This window comes from Anopheles coustani, chromosome 3, assembly GCF_943734705.1.
Source record: "Anopheles coustani chromosome 3, idAnoCousDA_361_x.2, whole genome shotgun sequence".
In the NCBI taxonomy this organism is placed as follows: domain Eukaryota; kingdom Metazoa; phylum Arthropoda; class Insecta; order Diptera; family Culicidae; genus Anopheles; species Anopheles coustani.
In genome coordinates this window covers 36,245,997-36,265,579 of record NC_071288.1, presented here as the reverse complement: position 1 = coordinate 36,265,579, position 19,583 = coordinate 36,245,997, and the positions used below count along the sequence as shown (strand labels likewise).

Genomic DNA, 19,583 nt, shown 5'->3' with positions numbered 1-19,583 from the left:
TGTGTTTTGCCAAAAATATTCAATCAATCCGTGTCGAAGGGTATGGAGGGAACCACAAGAAACGTACGTAGCTACACTGTGAGGAGTTTGGGTGTTTGGAAGGAAATGATACCGATGTTTGAGGGTGGGGGCGTTAGGAAAACTGAGCTGTGCTGAGTTGCGATGGATGAGGGATGAAAAAAGCGAACGAGAATCAGAGAGATAGAGAAAGAGAGAGATAGAGAGAAAGAGATTTTTCTCTGTGAACCAATTCCAAAACGAAACGCGGCTACGCTATGCATCTTCGGGTATTTTTCTCGGTTTTTAATTCTAGAGCGAAAGATTCCAGAATCCGTTTGTGTCCGCCGGTCCGACCGGGATGACGAAGAGTAAATGGTTCGCGCGTGTGTGCCTTAAGCCGAGGGTCTGGTCACTCGCAGTGGACGTCCACCACCTGTCCCCGCCCGCTCGTCCGCTCACCCGTGGGTGATCCTTCTGATATTTACATGTATTCGAGCTTGGCCGCGACACTATGCTTGATATCACAGTCGGAAGCGCTGGCGTTGTTGTTCAGCATCTCGTGGTGGCCAGCGGCAACGGCGGCGGCGGCGGCGGCCGCAGCGGCGGAACCGTGGTGCAGTGGGCTGACCGCCCCGCCGCCACTGCCGACCGCGAACGGATGCTGACCGTGCAGGTGCGGATGGTGGTGGTGATGGTGCATGATCTTCTGCCGGCGGTGGTAGATGCTCTTGTGATTGTTCAAGCTGTTAAGCGTGCGGAACACCTTGTGGCACAGGTTGCAGACCGCGTTGTTGAGCGGCTGCAGGTGCTGCTGCTCTTTGTGCCGCTTGAGGGTCAGCTTGGTGCTCAGCAGTTTGCCGCACACGTCGCACCGGTGGCAGGCGGTCAGCGGTAGTGGCAGCGAGGACAGCCGTACCCCGCCGTGGCCGTGGCCCCCACCATGCCCGGACCCATCCGGCGGCGAGGAGGAGCGCTGGTTGGCCATGCTCATGCTCATACCTGCGGACACCCGATGCGACCACGTGTGCGCGTTTGTTTTTCGTACCATCGTCAACGTCGTGTGGGGTGGTGGTGGTGTGTGTGTGAACGTCACATAAGAGTTCCCACCCAGGGTTGGGAGGGCGTGGGGGTTGGGATTGTAGTAGATTGCATAGTTTTGCGCGTGATTATGCACACAGCAGTTGGTTGTGCGCGCCCCAGCAACGCGGAGGTGTGTCCGAACCAGGCATTTAAACGTGATATCGTGCATGTATCGTGAATCGACCGATAAGCAGCACCGGGAAAAAGAAAAGAGAGACAATAGTGACTTACTTTACGGTTGCGTTGTTTGGTTTTGATTGCTTCATCGTTTTGTTTGGTTTGTTTTGTGTTCGAATTGATATTTGCATTGTTTTTTTTCCATTAATCGGTTATCTAATTGGTTCGAAGATGATTTTTTTTTTCTGTCGTTGCAAAAACAAATTTTTCCCATTTTTGCAGATATGTATATAAATGAATTCAAATAAGTGATTATTCATCGTAAATTCATACCTATAAACTCTATCTTTCAAGCAAACTGTCAATTTTAGAATTTTAAAATTTTGAATTTGGCGACCGGCTCTGCTTGTTCCGATTCTGATTGGTTGTTTCCGATTGGTTTGGTGTTCGATTGATTTACATTTGCGATCATTTGCGAAAAAATATACATAAAAAGAGAAAAGAACAAAAATTCTGTGTACCAATTGTTTGTGGAACATAAATACCAAAAAAGAAAAACCATAAATACATGGCCGAATTGGTTTCGAGGGAGAGAAAGGGGGAGTTGTTTTTTTTTTCGTTTCGTTTCTATGGTTTGATTACGTACGTTGCTATTATATTTTCCATTTTTCAAATCAGTTATCAGCATCCATGAAATAATAACAAAAGGATAGAGAATGAATTAAAAAAAAAGAAGTAAACACATAAAACACATTGACGATAAAGAGATAGTAAACAAACCGGAAGTGTATGTTTTTTTTCTGGCAACTACGGAACCGGGATAGGCATAGGAATTCGAATGGACAACAAAAGGGTTCCGTAAAGTTCCCGGTTTTTGTTTGTGATGTACTGGTGACGGTGGAGGATTAAGGACGAGAATGGGAAAGGGGTGTCCGGAGGTTGAAGGATTGGAAATGGGAACAGGGATAGTAGTTCGATTAATAAAAGCTATACAATATATGGTGGAGGGGTATATATGGCGTGTTGATGAAATATAATACCGTTAATGGAGAAACTATTCTATATCCTTCGTAAAAAGAACAACAAATTCCCTTTCTTAAATCTTGCATTTCAAAATGTTTCTCCTCTGTTGCGTTTCGCTTTCAAATGAGCCTGAGGTCGCTGGAACGTAGCGGAAAATCTAGGCGCTATACAACAAAAACTGGCCTCAAACACCTTGGGAAGGAAAATTATTTTCAAAGCAACGCTTGGATTTCGAGAGCTATTCAAACCCAAACGGAGGAACGCAGCAGGAGCACGTGCCTTATGTGAAGTATATGAATGAATAGAAAAAAAATCTGTTTGGTCTGCTTCGAGCGTAATCATAGTTGTGTTTTTTAGTTAGCGCCAAATTCGGTATATGCCGTGAGGAAGCATCTGCGAGGCATCATAAATAATGCTTATCCTGCGTTTTCGGTCCTATGTTCCACGGGCAAAACAAAACCTCGCGCTTCGTCAGTTTTGAATTTGTTTATAGTAGAAGTGTTTGTTTTTTGTTCACATTTCAACAAATTCGATCCATTTCGCACCAATGCCTTCAGGCTAGAAATTTAGCCATATTTTTCCACAAGTTATTCATCCAAATTTCATGCTAATGAATTTCAATAATTTGACAGTGGTTTAAAAAAAAACATATTTGCATTTTTCAGTGGCAATTGTTTGTATTCGGCTTGGAAAATGAAACTATTTTGCCCACAAATAAAAAAACAAGCCTGCCGCCAATGGACACCATTTTTAAAACGCATTAATTCCCGCTCAATACACATGTGTATGTGGGCACAACATCCAACTTGAATACTTCCTTCTTTTGATTTTAACCTTATGCTTGTATCAAAGCTAATCCGATTCGGTTATGCATATTAAAGGCTTGTCGAGAGTTTAACAATATTTTGAATGTACAGGAAGACATTCACAAAACTAAGAAGTTAACCTGTAATGGCCAATACATTCTCTGATTGATGAAGTGCCCTTAGTACTGCAATGAGTACGGTATTATTATTTCCATGGACTGCTAGTGGTGTATCTGTACAACTATATGAACGATGATTAAACGAAAAAATTTGGTAATAAAGAAAAAAATCATTTCGAACATCAATTACTTAATTTGATTCGCATTTTTGTTGTTCGATTTGTGTTATGTTCAAACATATTGGTGATTATTCTTGTTTTGAATCAGTAAAAAAACTTAATTATGTGATCAATTTAGCATGCCTGATTAGAATGTCACTAGTGTCTCAATTTCTTGTTTTCCAATTGGTTCATAGACATTTTATCTGGTGTGTGGATATGTATGTGTGTGTATGTATGTGTGTGCCGGTTGGTATTCATTTGTCTGTCTTTTCCAATTGATTCCAATCGAACCCATGTGATCAATTTTGTTGGCTCGAATTACTGAAAACGATGGTCAAATGTAGTTGGTTTTCCCTATGTTAGTTCGTTTTAATTCACATCGACTGCTTCACCTCATGTACGAAGCGTGCTCTAACGTTTACGTTTTGGTTGGTTCACGAAATTTGTGTCTGGAAGATTTGCACTCAAACGTTTTAGAACTCTTTCTCTCTGTTGTTTCCTCATGATCGTTTCTCGGGTAGCCAATCATACACTCCGCTTCTTAATTTGTCTGTGGTCCTACTCAACATCCTCGTTTACCTCATACGATAATCTAATCTAGTAATGAGAAAATATTTCCTCTCGTGATACATATGAGAAAAATCTTACTAACTTTCACGGTACACTTCTTGTACACATTTGTTCGTGTTGGACTTAAATTCAAGACCGTCTGTTTCAGATCGTGCATCTTTGACCCTTGTTTGTGCTGCCTTCGATGTAATATGTCTGTATTTCACTTGCATTCTTATTTGCTCTATCGCATACTTTCTGTTTACGTCTTTTCCAAAGATTTCGTGCGTTGTTTCAGCTCGCGCTAGGCGTGCTGGCTGTCATTTCGTCAGATGCCAACCCACTACTGGGTTCCTTTTACACCACCGGGAAGGAGCTCCGTCGCTCGCTGTCTCGTGCTCATCAACATTCCAAATCCTTTCATCGTGCCTTCGCCACCATCATTCCCAAAATGATTCAATTTTTGTTCGATTTTCCCTTGTTCTCTTCCTTAACCAATGTTGGCAATACAATGGCAGCATAGCACTACTAACTCATTCATTCTATCGACTGTTCGTTCGTTCGTTTGTTCGTTTGATTTTTTCCTTCGATTGTTTCGTAAGTAGTGATCGTTCGCTCGCTCTTCTTAGAGAATCTTCTACTTAAAAGTAGCTGCTATGGCGATTTGGGCCGATCGAACTTTCGGAATGTGACCCGGAGCTCGGGTGGGACGTGTGTGTACCGCCCGAGACGGCCGAGGAGGAAGACGACTGTGACGAGGGCGGAAGGGGCTTCGTGGGCGATGGTGACGGCGGATTGCTGCCGCCTGCATTGGCACCACCACCACCCCCGGTGCCAACGAGCAGGTGCGCCGGGGGCTTCACGTCCTCTTTGGAAAACTTCATGTTTCTGTGATAGATACTCTTGTGATTTCGGAGGCTGTTCAAGGAACTGTACACCCGCTTGCAGATATTGCATACCGGCTCTTTAGTCGGGCGCATGTGAACGTTCTGTATGTGCCGTCTCAGGCGCGTTAGTGATGATAGGTTTTTGTTACACGGATCGCACCGGAAATCCTCTCCTAAGACTGATGAGATGGGATATGATGGTGGTTGTGGTTGTGGTGGTGGTGGTGGTAGTTTTGGTGGTGTGATGGTAGCGTTTGGCAGTTCGATGGAATTGACGGCGTACGAGTTCGATTGAAGAGTTTTAGTCGTCAGGCGACCTGACGACGGAAGAGTTCATAAAGAGAGGTGCAACATATTAGAGCTTCACGTAGTATTCACGAACAACGACTTTAAATTCAGGGCGCGAATCGAACGGAAGGAACGCGGGTGTTGTAAAGGGAACAGAACGGGGGAAATAACTAAACAAAAAACAAAATCTTCAAAAATCAAAAGATAAATAAAACATCCTTCTAAAACTTCGCCAGTTTCCATCCGGCTAGTAATTCTATTAGCAATGGGAGAGTAAAACAAAACACCTTCACCGGGGACTAATTAATGGCGGTTTTTATACCCTTTCGCTTGGCGCTATGTGTTGTGCCACAATTGGCAATATACATGTTGATATCACCGGAGCTCTAGCTGACATTCTAAATGTTGTATCTTCTATATTAACCTTAGAGGCTTTGGGAGTGGGGGGTGGTCGTTGATTGTTTCAAGAAGGGAAGCAACAAAACAAACTCCAATCAAATACACTCGAAAAGCGAATGTGTACAAAGGTGTATGCATATCAATGGGAAGGTGTATGATTGTGAGTGGGAATTGGAAGGATACAGTTGTTATTTTCATTAAGGCCATCGTTACTTCAACCTTATCCTAAGTATTTTCTTATATTGGCATATGGTACACACGAATTGAGCCGAGGTTCCGTACAAAATCAATTACTAAGTGAAGTCAAGCAATGTACATTACATTGAAACGTAAATTAACTAAAAATAGGCTTACTATTTCCAAGAAGTTTTGCTCTTATTAAGCATTTCCACCGTTTACTATATAAACACCAGAAACAAAAATGACGGAAATGGCTGTGGAATAAAAAAAACCAAAATGGACTAGAATGAATTGTCACATGTGTAAAGCAACACCAGCAATGATTGCTAACACTCATAAAAAAGTTGAACACTCATGTGTTTCCAAATGTATAAAAAGTATCAAACAAAACATACGGTTCAATTAGAACATCGTAGAAAAATTGAAAGAATTATGAATTTAGCAGGACGGGCTTTTGGAAAAGACTTAATGGCCATGGCCCGTACATGGCAAGGATTGAATGGGTTTTGTAGGTCAATTTAAGATTATGTTGCTTTGCGGCGATGAACAGAAGCATCTTTGTTTAGTTTCAAAATTTTAATTTCAACGATTATTTCAATAATCGCGATCCTATTCATTTATCTGAACCACACGTGTCTTTGTTCGCGCTTCCCGATTTAATTTCATGTTCGTTTTGCTCGCGCTCCTCCGTTTGTTCTCATAACTCTCTGTATCATCCAAGCGAATTAAGTCCAACACAAGGATTTAGCAACTACTAACTAATATTTACAATATTTGTGTCTGTACAATGGCTCTTAAATAATTTTTCTGGTTTTGTTGTAAATTATTTTTTTCAAGCAAACATCCCCAAAGGCATGGAAATTATTATAAAATCTTCCATGTTTGTTAAATTATGAATCTTTTGCCGAGATACGTCAATTAAGAGTTCGTACCATTGTACACACACCATTTGTTGGGGTTCTTAAAGTTATATTTAATATCTAAAGTTTAGCATAATCCAATTTCATTACCCGTTTATAATTTTGTACAGTTCGATTTGGTTTGTAAACTGCATAATTGCAATACCGTGTTTTCAACTTATGCCTTCTTATGCTTTGTTGTTTCTCTTTTGCGGCGTAGGTAGTTTTTATAGCACCTTTATGTTTATTATTATGGTTAATATCCGTGTCCAAAAAATCATCCAGCTTATGCAACTAAGTAAAATAATAATTACAAGTGGTAAAACTAGTTTGTAATCCAGCCCCCATATCTTTTTTACAATTTTTGTTTTGCCGTCTTCGTTCGATATAATAATCTTCGTTTTGGTTTATGTTTCTATATGTCCGTTTTGTTAGGGTTTTTTTTTTTTTTTGTTCGTTCTAATTCAATGATGGAGACATATGTGTTGATTTAGAATTTGGTTTTGATTGTTTACTTTGCGGGCACCAACAGTTGAAAGGTTGAAAAACAAAAGGTACTTAAAATAGTGGTAGGTAAAAGTGGCAGTAGTTGTAGCATAAGTAGTGATAAAGTAGAGTTATAGTAGTAGAAATAGTAGTGTTTGTAGCAGCTATAGAATAGGTAGTAGTAGTAGTAGTAGTAGTAGTAGTAGTAGTACTGGTAGTAGTAGTAGTAATAGTAGTAGTAGTAGTAGTAGTAGCAGTTGTACTAGTGGCAGTATTGATAAGTCCAGGATCGTTTCGTGTATAGTTGAGAGTGTGAGTTTGAGAGTAGATTCGATAACATAAAATTTCCAATGTCCAAACAAAACACGTTTGCAATTAAACGCAGCAGTTTTTTATGAGTGAAATGAAAATAAGACATTTAGAGGTTGGATATAGTTTTTTTTCATTTTTTTTTGACAACTGAAAACACACAACAACGACGTATAAACACGATCAAACACGTAATATTATACCAAACAACAGTGATACATTCTTACACTAGTCATAAATTTAAACAGCACACAACTTATGAAGAAAAGCAAAAATGAGTACAATTAGAAATGAATCTTTGTTTTGTTGCAAACATAAAATGCTTATATTCATGTATCTTTCCTTTTCGGCGAGACAAACATTAAGTTTGATAGTTAGTTTTTTCTAGAAACAAACAAAAATGCAGTATTTGCAGGTTAACGGCGCAGTTTGTTAGTCGCTTTGGTAAATGCATTGAATTGTTTTGCTATGTTTTTCTTTTACGTAGTATTTACGTGTATTTGTACAGAACCAATTTTTGGAATATTCGAAGATATTCAACCAAATAACAAACAAATTTAAATTTTGAATCATTTAGAAAAGATATAATTATCTTATAGGTAATTTAGTAAAACCAATGAGCAAAACTGCTATCTGTGAAATGGATAGCGCATTTCCAATAGCATCAAATGTCCCTACAAGGAATATAGACATTGTTTCAATCAAGTCGAAATTTTTGCTTCAAACATATAATAAAACAAAATAAATAATTGTTTCGAAACAATGTAAACAATTCAGCAAGTTTTGAAGCAACCTCGGTTATATTTTTCAGACAACAAAACAAAAATTGATCAACGAATACTGTGATCGTAACACGCTCACTGCTCCAGCAGAATCCAGTAGTTTTAAAACGTTTTTGTTTGGATTATTTGTCTGTGAGAATTTTGATTCTCTGTGTGAAGTGGTGTAAATACATTTGTCTATAGTTAATAGCATTTGCTGGTGGTTAGTATGAAAAAAGTAGGAAGAAAATATGGAATTGGAAAATTTATATTTGGTCGGGAAAATGAAGATCACCAGGCCACAATTTTGTTTGGTTCTTCATACAAAATACTGTACACTCGGGAAAGTTGGCAAAAATAGATTCTGTTTCGTTACACAGTGTACAGCCTGCTCGTGGTGACACACAATGTCTTTGTCATACTCTTGCTTTTAATGTTGTTTTGTTGTTTTGGTTTTAATTTCATTTACTTCTTTTTTTTTACTACTGCAATCGGTTACAGTTATGATACGATTTTGTACACTCAAATAGACAATCCATATTTTCCCGCTGTCTGCACATCATTAGCAAGTTAACAAAGGATATGTTCAAAGTTAGTAGTTGGTTTTGGTTTTGATTTTATTTTCTTTTGTTTTTGGTTTTAATTTGGTTTCAATTGGAAAATGGAAAATATATAACGTTTGTAAAAAATAGGTATAAAATAAGAAAGTTTATGAAAGATAGTAGTCGATGTATGTATAAATTTTGTTGGCTTATTGAAATTTTCAATAAAGGAAAAAAAAGTTCTAGACAGTAGCAAACTTACCCTGTGGCGATCCGGCCAGCTCTACCGCTTGCAATGCCTGTGGGTTAAACCCTGGGAAACCGGGAAAGGGGAATGCCATGTTACTTGGTATGTTTTAGAGTTTCGTTTTTTGTTTGTTTTAATGAGGAAATCCCACATAAAAGGGGTCTATTCCGCAACAATATACACCACTGGCGGCCCCAAAGGAAACGGTCAACTCACCTGCCAACGCCGAAGGATCTGCTGCCAGTGCTGCCATCGAGAAGTTAAACGACGGCGGTGTTTGGAAGAGCTTGTTTTCGCTGGCATTCATTAGAAATTGCGCTCCACCGTGATGATGCATGTTACTGTCTAGGTCATGATCGTTCGGAGATCTATTGGTGGGATTCAAAAAGAAAGACAAACACAAACATGAGCACAATGTTATTGACATCCGGAAGCGTTCGAAAAACGAAGCACAAACTTACCGCAACGATCCCTTCACGTCCAGTCCACTCTTCCCCAGGTCCCCGTGGTCGTCCGTAACGGAGTCGGAGCTGTTCTCATGATCACCACCGGTGCCGCACAGCAGCTCGAGCGGTTCCGACTTGACGTCCTCGGCCGAACGCTCCGATGGGGACGAGGCCAGGCTTTCCTTTTCCGCCGAGCAGAGGCTCCCGGCATTACTGCCGTTCGAGGTGCCCAGCGAGGTCGGCATGCTGCCGGAACCGCACACTCCAACTCCACCGCCGCCACCGCCACTATTTTCCTTACTGTGCAGCAGATTGTTGTTCAAGTTGTTGTTGTTGTTGATGTTGTTGTTATTGTTATTAATACTACTTTTAATTAAGTTACTCGAGCTGTTGATGGAGAAGCTGTTGTTACCTGTGTCGCGGGAGAAGGAGAGAGATAATATGGAGACATTAGTACAATCGTCGTATACCGTACAGTATGATTTTTTTTTCACAAGTTTGTGTTTTTTTTTTCGAAAGTCTTACCACTGTTCGGATGACCGACAGAGCTGTCCTGTTGCCGCAACTGGTCCTTGCCCTGTGGTGACGGTAAGTTGATAGCCTGCTTGGAGGCGCTCGAAGAAAAGTCCGTGGCGGTCGTCTGAGGCGTATTACAAATCACGTCCGGATCCCGGTTGCTGGTCGGCCCGTTGCTGTCGACGGACATCCGGTGCCGCTTGAGCGCCATCTCATCCGAGTGGCTGGAGTTGATTCGCTCCCGTCGAAAGGCGACCGCGGCCCGTTTCAGCAGCTGGTTGACCATCGGGGTACTGCCGCCGTTACTGCCGCCACCGCCGCCACCACCGCCTACCCCGCTGCCACCGTGTGGGGAGGAGCTGTTTTGTAGGCTGGTGAGATGCGGCGGCGGTGACGCACCCTGTGACACGTACAGTGAGTCATCCAGCATCTTTTCCGGATAGATCGGATGGTGCACGACACCCGACGGCAGGTTGGCACCGAGCGATGTGTGCATCTGGGCAGGGGACACGGACACCGAGATTAGACAAAATGTTCTTGTGACATCATGATTAAACTACTTACACCATGCGTTTCCTCCGCTTGCTGTTGCGTCAAGCCTGACACTCTTAAAATTTCCGCCGTTTTCAGGAAGGAGCTCAGTGACCGCTGGTGCACGTTCACCTCTCCGTGGTAGATGAACTCGACCAACGCATGTAGATCGGTGAACGCCACATCCTGCAGCACTATCACTGGGTGTTTGCATGGTGTGCTCTGGAGGGGAAAAAAATAAGCTAACGGGTAAACCACAACGCACCTCCGTGTATGGATGGACGGGTCGCCCAACGTACCTTCAGAAGCTCGCGGAAGTATGTACTGCACGCGGACAGCACGACACGGTGTGCCTTGAGGCTGCGACCGTCGCATGCTAGCGTCACGTCGACAAAGTCCTCGTCGTCGCGCAGGTTCTCGAAGGCCGACGTTATGCTGCTCTGATAGTTGTTCCATCGCAGACAGAAGTGCTGTGTGTCAACCATGTTGGCAAGTTAGTTTGCACCGTACCACCGTTTCCTTAATGTGGTTGTGTTGTTTGATTGATTTTATGGTTCCCTGTTCCTATTCCACGCCCACAACGGTTACTAACGTTCACGAGTTGATATGATAATCTGTAATTATACAAAAAAAAAAAAACACAAAAACAAATTGTTATACGATTTTCAAAAGATTGTAATAAATATGTATAGATGATGTCATTTTCTGCCCTATTCTTAAACAGTACCTAATAATACTTTTCGGCCTCTCCTGCTTTGAAGGATTCAACAACGTACAACTAAGTACACGACATGACTTATAATAGCGACCACTTAGAACAAGGAAGGCTTTTGTTCGAAAGAAATTTGGGATCCTTCGAAGATCTGAATAGAGGACAACATCGCGTTTCTGACCCTACGTTGGTTTCTTCGATGATCATATAAACAGCACAGAATGTTATGTTTAAAGAAACAATCAGCGCTAACTAGGCGCTATGAATACTGACCAGTAAGCTTGTCCCTTTTTGAATTAATATTAAAATGAAGTTGGAAAATTTAAAAAATCAACTTCTGTTTAATCCGATAAGTTTTTCAAATAACAAACAAACATTACTTTTTTGATTAATTGCTATTAATGGCAAAAAATATTAACTAACAGATGCACCATTGTAGAGATCGTGAAATGCAATGTAATGTCAATAAATACTATTGCGGCTTAAAGCGACGAACGAGGTTGAGGGTGAAAAATCAGTAAACCAACAGTTCAAAAAATTGCTTCCAAACTTTGATTCAAGGCATTATAACTATTGACGCATTTTCTAGTAAATCATTCCACTAGAATACTATACACTATACAATAAAAAATCGATTACAATTACTAGTACCGTGGCACATGTTTCACTTTCGCTTCTATGATCAAATTCACTCTGCTGCAGCATAAATCTTCTTTCACGCGCATAACTGTTCCAATGACGCGTGCAGAGATATAGATAATCCCCACCGTGCACCATTCGGGTGTTCGGGGGAACAATTTATGATGTGCCGGTCAGTTTTGGTTTGCAAAATGAATAATAAATCGCAAGCATAAATTCTCGTTGCTGCGCAATGATTGCAATCGATTAAGAATCGACAGCATTGGAATCCGGAGCAACCCCGGGAGAGTCTATTAATTTCAAAATATTCCGAAACAAACTTTATACGGAAGTGGGGCACGGGAAGTAATAAATTGATTTTTCACTTGTGGTCAAATATGAATTTATTTCACTCACAAAACTGGTATGTCTTAAACCTGCTGTGCTCTAGTGGCGACTGAAAGCGTTTGTTCTTTCTCCGCACGTGGGAGGGTATGCCGACATGAGTGGTTGTTTATGGTAGAATTTAGATGATGGAACGATACAGTGTTCGCCCATTTCGGCACGAAACCTTCCCGCCGAAATCTGATATTTACATGTTCTAACGTCGACTGGCCGCAAAAGGCATAGAACACTTGCGCCATATCGAACGGAAGAGAAAATGTCGAAAGGCAACTGCGGATCGGATTGAACCATATAGTCTACTTGTTACATTTTGATGAGTAAGCCCATCAGCACTTGAGGACCAACCACGACGTCTAGAATGCGACGACGATCAGCGACGAAAATAAGAGCGATGGTCAGCATTTTTGGAGGATTGAAATCTAATTCCGAAGGGTGACAAAACCTTCCACATAGGAACGACGAACGCAGCCGGTTGAACATTGGGACATTGTGTTTATGGATCTATTGAATAGCTGCGCGACGAATAGCAAACGCAAACAAATCAGTGACGATCGTGAGCGACAAAGTTTATTTGTTGAAACAAAAAAGTTACAATTTGACATTATTTGGTGCGATACTCAACAACGGGAACAATAACTTGTTTAGGTTTCAGTTATAGCCTTTTTTTCTAATTCAAGCATAGATATCAATAGTGGCAGAAATTATTTAAACTATCGAGGAAACCTGTTTAACCACGACGAATAATGTCCCTATTAGAAGTGATGGTCTTTGTATGATACGGTTAATAATATGGCATTTTTTACATATTGCACATTTACATTAAACTGGTCAAAGACTGTATGGTTCGGTTATCAACAGCTTAGCTTTTTTCGGTTATCCAATTCATACATCAAGCCAAAGAAATTTTGACAACAAGCTAAATGCTTAAATTTATTAGTTGTACTTATAGTAAAACTCCAGCTACATAAGCAACTAATGAACACTGTATGATCGAATGTCAAGCTAGTATTTTTGATACTTTCATTTTGAATTAAACTTCAGAATATTTTGTGCAGATTATTATTAGATACCAATATTTTGTGACGGAAAAATTATCACGAAAATCAGGTATGTCTTGTTCGATTAGAAAACTCTCTCCCAAAGTGGAAATAATTTTACAATAAATTAATTGCAGTATTCGTCTTCTTTTTGCACAGCTATAAACTTGTCTTATTGATCTCTGAAACTTTAGATCAATCACTTTTATTTTTTGTCACGGAAGCCCGCTTTTTAAATTATTTCGAGTCGTTTGTAGAATAATTTAGGCCTTTGTTTATGTTAGCATTTTGATTTTGTTTTAAAAACCACATAGCGGAGAAAAAACACATCACCACCTGATCATCGGAAAATATCTAAAATTGTTGCTTTTCTGAATCAATAAAAGTTATGCAGATGTACAGATTATGTTCTTTTTTTATATCTTTAAAAAACTAAATTCAATGATCGTGTGGCAAATTCCATACGGCTTAATTTTATTTTGTACACATCACCATTCGACAATGAAGGATTGCTACATCCCCGGTATAAATAGAGCCATGTGGAAAAAAACGCATGAAACGAACGTGCTCTCAATCCAGAGACCGTACCAATGTCATGATGGCAAGTGCATAAGTTAACCATATGTGCGTTCGCCGTCTCGTCCCGTTCGCAAACGCTGCCGTTATAAATCGTCTGCAGCATCGTACTCCATTGGGCTAGTGGGAAGCGCAAAACTATGCTATGCCAGCACCACATACTTGCTTGGTTCATGCAAGAACAACACACGCGCCATGCCAACCGTTCGCGAACCCGGCTAGAGGAGGTTTTCCTACAACTCCCAGGTTGGCGGCTTCACTCTCGCTTTCTATATATAGCAGTGCTGCAAGGCAACCGCAGCGTGCCTTGACTGAGGGCGGCTACGTTTCGTGGTGCTTGGGAGTAGTTGGGCAAGGCAGGCGGCGTTACGGAGAACACCACAGGAAGAACGAACCAACGACCGACGACGACTACGACGACGACAGAGACGATGCAAAAGGCAATCGACCGTTTGTCCGACACAGTGTTTTCACTAGGTGAAGGTGAAGGTCAGAAACAAGCAACGGTATATCTCCGCAGCCACGCCACCTCCCCCCAACTGCGGGGGGAGCGTGCGTTCCACAAACGTGGGTATGCTTCACGCTATGCTGTTCCGTCTTCTGCTATGCATTTGGTGGATTCGCGTACTCCGCCACGCACAGTGGCTCAGCCAAAGGGATGATCCGGTCATCTATTTTTTTTTTACACAGTTTTCGCTTGTGCTTGATTGAAATAAGAGGTTATTAGTTGTTGAATGCATGAAAATAAACATTTAACACTTTTACTTTTCCTTGAATTCGACTACCAAGCCTGAAGCTATGGTCAACTGAACTATGATTTTAGGAGGTCTACGCCAACGCCATTATTGCTTGCTCGATGCAATTAAAACCTCTTTATGCTACTTTCAAGAATGATATTGTGCATTAAAATAGATATTCTGCAGATTTATTATTTAACTATCCTTCTTGCATATAGAAGAGAGATTTTGAAAATTGATTTTATGAAATATCGAACCAAAAGACCGCACTATGCGCCGCTGTGCCACGTGAGGTGAAGTGGCCAAGTGGAGGGTTCGTGTATCACGACAATGTCGTTCACCGTCGTCTGACTGCTCGCTCGCAGCAAAGTCGCTAAACGAACAGCCTGGTTGCGGTGGAAGGAAGGAAAATGCCAACGCAATGCACGGAGACCAACACCGAGCGAGCTGGGTTGAACGAAGGCAGACGCTAGTTCATTGTTGATGCACATTAAGTGGTCCCACGGCGTCATACCAGAGTATTGACCATGCTGCGATGAAGTTCAGTGATTATTGCTCCCGATGGGTTATAGAAAAAAACAAATTTGAGGCATTTTCGTCTCAAATGGCCGTGGAAACAGCAGCTTGATACTTTATATGAATTGAGAGAAAACAATTTGCATATTTGGTTAATATTCACATAGTTTTGTTTCCTTCATTCCTAACTACATAGCTACTTAACAAAATGGTAACTACCTAACTGACTAACTAACTAATTAAATTAAAATTAAAATTTCAAATCTGATAAGTAGTTCAGGTGATTAAAAGTTCTCAACGCCTTTCTCGCTACCTCTCTTAAAAAAATATCCCATACATAAAGAAAACAACGAACTGAATTAGTGTTTACTTTTGTGGTATTGGAATTTTGAAGTCGTTTCATTTACTGTTATTACCATCTCGCCATGACTTCGATTAATATACCTGTTTATAGTTTCTTTTAAAGCTTATTACAAAGTGGATAGATACACAGTCTTGTGTGAATATAATGTTTTGCGGTTTATAAGTATTTTGAAACGATTTTTTTTATGTAGAAAAATTATCGAAAAATATCAGAAAGATATTTAAAATTTATTAAAAAAAACTATTGAAGTAGGGAAGCGTAGAATATTGATAAGCTTTTTGCAATTTAAGAAAAAAGCGCTAATTTCCTTAATGCATATTTATAATAAATAAAACGTAAAAGCAATAACGACAATAACCACTAGACAACATATCTATTGATTCATTATCTCTTTTGATAAAAAAAGAAAGTAGAAGAAGATTTGTAAAAAATAACCTCTATATTTTACAACCAAAAAGATTGTAAAAAATAACCTCTATCAAGAAATTAAAAACAAACAAATTTAATTCTGAAAGAAGTGAACAACTGCTGCGTATCTGAATCTACTCCCGCAACAATGTTACAAGCAAATGAAAGTAAAAAAAAACTTCTATTGATAAACTCAAAGGGCTTGTGATAAACTTTATTTTTATTTTATAAGAATAAAACGCCAGCACCATCGCGAAAAGTCATTCATACTTCTCTTCAAATACCTCCGGACCAGTTAACCAAATCATCTTCCTCAACCGGTTCCGTCCCTCTGGTCGAAACATGTGTGTGTGTGTTAGTCAGTAGTAAACGATAGTAAACGAAATCAACCCATTCGTCAAGCATACGCAGTGAAAAGCGAGTGTTGTAAAAAAAAGGCAAGAGCAAAGCCAAAGTGGGACGGTAGCAAGTCAACACCAACTCGCCACGAGCAACGCGCGAGTGTACGGCACTAGACCAGAACCGGCGTGCTAGACACTAGTTGCAGCCGCCGAACACGTTTTGACGGTCGACGGTGGAGGAAGTAGCATAAAAAAGCATCACCACACATCGGTCGGTGTGTGTTGCACACGTTTCTAGCTGCATCCGGCACCGAGCACATGTCAGATGTCGTGTGTTGGTGGGGGCCGTTTTCCCACCAGCTTCGTTCAGCAGCCACGTGGTGGTTGGGCCGTCAATACACACCAGCAGTATAAGGACCACGGGCAGAAGCGGTACGACTAGGACGACGCTGTTATCGGTCGGCAGAACCGGAATCCGCAGCGGAGCGTGATGCAAAAAGATCACTATCGCAATTTGCATTTTCCCGCCAGCCCAAGGTCGCCATACGGATGGTGCCGAACGAACTGGAACGAGCCACGAACTCTTGGAAATGTGGAATGTGGTGAAAACCCAATCCTAGAACAGCTGGACCAGCTCTTCCGAGGCCAGGAAGGCGGGGGCGCACCTCCACGTGGAGGTATCGGCCGAGTTCGGGCGAGCAAAAAGGGAGTAAAGGCTTCTCCCACGTGCAACGGCGAGTCGAGCATCATCACAGGCCACCCTCGAGAGGACCGCACCACCCACCACCCACAACAACATAGCCGCAAACTCTCTCTCTCGTTCTCTTTGAAGAGCAACCGGCACACACATTCTCACGCTCCCACCCACAGCCGGCCGCAGGAGAGTCCGAGTGAATATGTTGCATGTGAGTTTTGTTACCATTTTTCTTCGTAAATAACTTTTCTCCTCTTTCTCTCCACCCACACCCACCCACCCTTAGCCGGAAGCGCAATCGTTCCGTCCCGTTTCGTGCGATGGAGAGGAGGGGGCAGCGACGGTATCCACGGGCGACTGGGCGCCTCCTTCGGTGGAACGTTATCGGGAATGGGAGTGGGGCGTCCGTAATGGTCATGGTCATGCACGAACATGTGTGAAGATTCGTGTGTCGGAGAGCGCCCGCGGTCTAGCGCTAGACAAACGACGCTAGCGAAACTCTTCCCTGTGGTCCTGCGTCCGACGGGAGTGTTGGTGAGTAAATGCTATCGCCGTGTTGTTGATACAATAAAAAAAAACCCAGTCTAAAGCCGGTGAGTCCACCAACACCGCACCACCGGACGAAGATGACGTGTGAACGATATATGCAACATGTGTGTGATGATAGAAAAAAAATCGTAATCCACACAAGACTGCTGGGCCAAGACAAAGAAAGAAAAGCGAGCCCTGCTCCACATACACACATGCACACACACACACGCACATCATAGTGCCGGCGCAAGATGATATCGGATGAAATAGAAAGTGAAGCGATTTTACTTTCTGTTTTCCACATCTTTTTTCCACCATCCCATAGGTGGTTCCATAGTCCAGTCCCAGATCGGTTTGAAACTTGTTCGAATCAGCTGGGTATTTGCCGGACGTGAAAGACCAGGCGCACTCATCGCGATGTATCTACGGATATCTTTATTTGATGAGTGAAAGAAAAATCTAAGCGTACGATTTAAATTTCATTAAAAGACTTCCTGCTTTAAGAAAAAATCACCAATTTGTTAAGAAATTAAGAATAAATTTTTAATTATACAAAACAATTTAATTTGGAATATAATGTTCTTGGAATACAATTTTAACCAACCACAACGATTTTGTTACAAAAGTACATCGAGTGGGGTAGTAGTTTGACTGTTTTTAGTTCAAATCTGGTTAAAATTGTTATATCGTTTTGGAAAATTACTTTTTCCTTCGTTGCCGAACGGGGCATTTTCACTACTAATCACTATCATTCAAGGGAATGAATCGAAAACCTAAAATATAAATAAACAATATATTTGTGGTTTAAGTAAAGCGAGACAAACGAAAAATTCTGAAAAAAAAAACACAACTCGTTAAGAGTTACAACTCGCTATCGAGTTTTGCATCAAAAGTAGTGAGTAACCACTCTTAGGTTTATTAGACGCTCCTTGATTTTAAAAGCCATTACTTTAAGCGCTTACCAAATAACTAACCAATATTTAGAGCCTTTTCACATATTTCATATTCGTTTTAAATGGTTTAAAATTTGTATGGGTTTTATAAAACAATATTTTGTTCTCAATTTGAACACCAAGCGAAACTAAGTGTAATAGGCGGTTAGTAAAAAAAAGCACGAATATTGATAAGCAAATAATATTTTTTATTAGGCTGATAGTGAAAAATAACAAATCCCTGCTAAAATGTCTTCTTGCTGCTTCTTGCTTGAGATAGACGAAATCACGTATTTCAAAAGCTGCGATCAAGTAACAAACGAGTTGACGAGTGGTGGATCGAGTTTTAGCTAGCTTTACGCAAGTGTTTATTCGACGTGTACCACGTCTGTAGCACCCGGCCCTTTTCGCAAACATGGCGCCTGCACGAAAAACCCCGCCGCATCCTCTAACCATCATCTGGCGCAGATGAATCAAGCTAACCTAGGGAATCTGCTTCCGAAGGTCACAAGTGTTGCTGGCCGTGTCTGGTGCGTCGCGTTCGTCTTGGTGTGCACGATAATGTGCGGACGTGCGTCGACCGTTTGCGTACGTGAGAGAGGCGCACGGTGCGTTCGGGAGCTCCAGGTCGCGCGGCCTCGGAGGTGTACGCTGACGGGTACGACGACGTGCGAAATGGGATCCGTTCAATGACCGGAATGTAATACCGGGCCGCGGGCAACGTGCGCAATCGATAAGATAACGAAGAAGCTGCCCCACATCGACCCTCCCAAAAATGGTCGCACAACCCCGCGCGGTCGGCCCTATTCCCTACCCTACACCTCGGGCCCTACAGAGTCGGTCACTCTGGCTTAGCGCTTTGTGGGTACCACTATCAGTTTTGGGTGCAGAGGCGTTATCAAAAGTAGTACCCCGCTCTCGGTTGTCTGCCGATTTTTGGCAAGCAGCACATATGTATATTCGGCCGAAGTGACACGCTTGCAAAAATTTCGCCTGGCACACACGCGGCCCCGAGAGTTGGCTTGTTGTTTTTTTTTCTATGCTGTTGTATTAGTTTTTTTTTTTCGCTGTTCCACAATCTGCAAAGTTAGGATGCACGAAACAAGTGTTCGCTCACTAAACTAGACACTTGAGTACACACTACCACGGTGTCGGTATTTCCGATAGAAATCCTATGACATGGAATTTTTCGTACCACAGCAACAGATCGACAACAACAAGTGAGGCAATGGAAAAATAAATCAAAAACTTGCCACGACATGTTTTCAACGAAATTTCATGATGAGTTGCTGAATAATCGTGCAGTACAGGGGTCGGCAAAGCCCTGGAGTTAAAATATTCATACTTCAACATTTTTAAAACCCAC

The 19,583-nt window shown here is 41.6% G+C and overlaps 1 protein-coding gene and 1 long non-coding RNA gene across 2 annotated transcripts in view; both read right to left on the bottom strand.

Moving 5' to 3' along the window:
* Positions 1 to 481: 481 nt before the first annotated feature.
* On the bottom strand, positions 482 to 10,834 carry LOC131260494 (broad-complex core protein). The gene is made up of 7 exons (XM_058262234.1): positions 10,646 to 10,834; positions 10,380 to 10,568; positions 9,825 to 10,311; positions 9,315 to 9,711; positions 9,070 to 9,221; positions 8,869 to 8,919; positions 482 to 999 (listed from the first exon to the last, which is right to left on the bottom strand). Exons 1-7 carry the CDS (start codon positions 10,829 to 10,831, stop codon positions 482 to 484), a joined length of 1,980 nt encoding a protein of 659 aa, XP_058118217.1. The 5' UTR covers positions 10,832 to 10,834.
* A 68-nt stretch (positions 10,835 to 10,902) lies between these two features.
* Positions 10,903 to 19,583, bottom strand: part of LOC131258605 (uncharacterized) — an 84,593-nt gene continuing 75,912 nt past the window's right edge. The window contains exon 3 of the long non-coding RNA XR_009178097.1: positions 10,903 to 10,960. This is a non-coding gene — a long non-coding RNA (uncharacterized LOC131258605). The remainder of the gene's footprint in view (positions 10,961 to 19,583) is intronic.

Coding starts and splice junctions, on each gene's coding strand:
- LOC131260494 (XM_058262234.1), bottom strand. CDS start 10,831: ATGGTTGACACACAGCACTTCTGTCTGCGATGGAACAACTATCAGAGC. Junction 10,569..10,645: donor ACTTCCGCGAGCTTCTGAAG/GTACGTTGGGCG, acceptor TTTCCCCTCCAG/AGCACACCATGCAAACACCC. Junction 10,312..10,379: donor AAGCGGAGGAAACGCATGGT/GTAAGTAGTTTA, acceptor TCCCCTGCCCAG/ATGCACACATCGCTCGGTGC.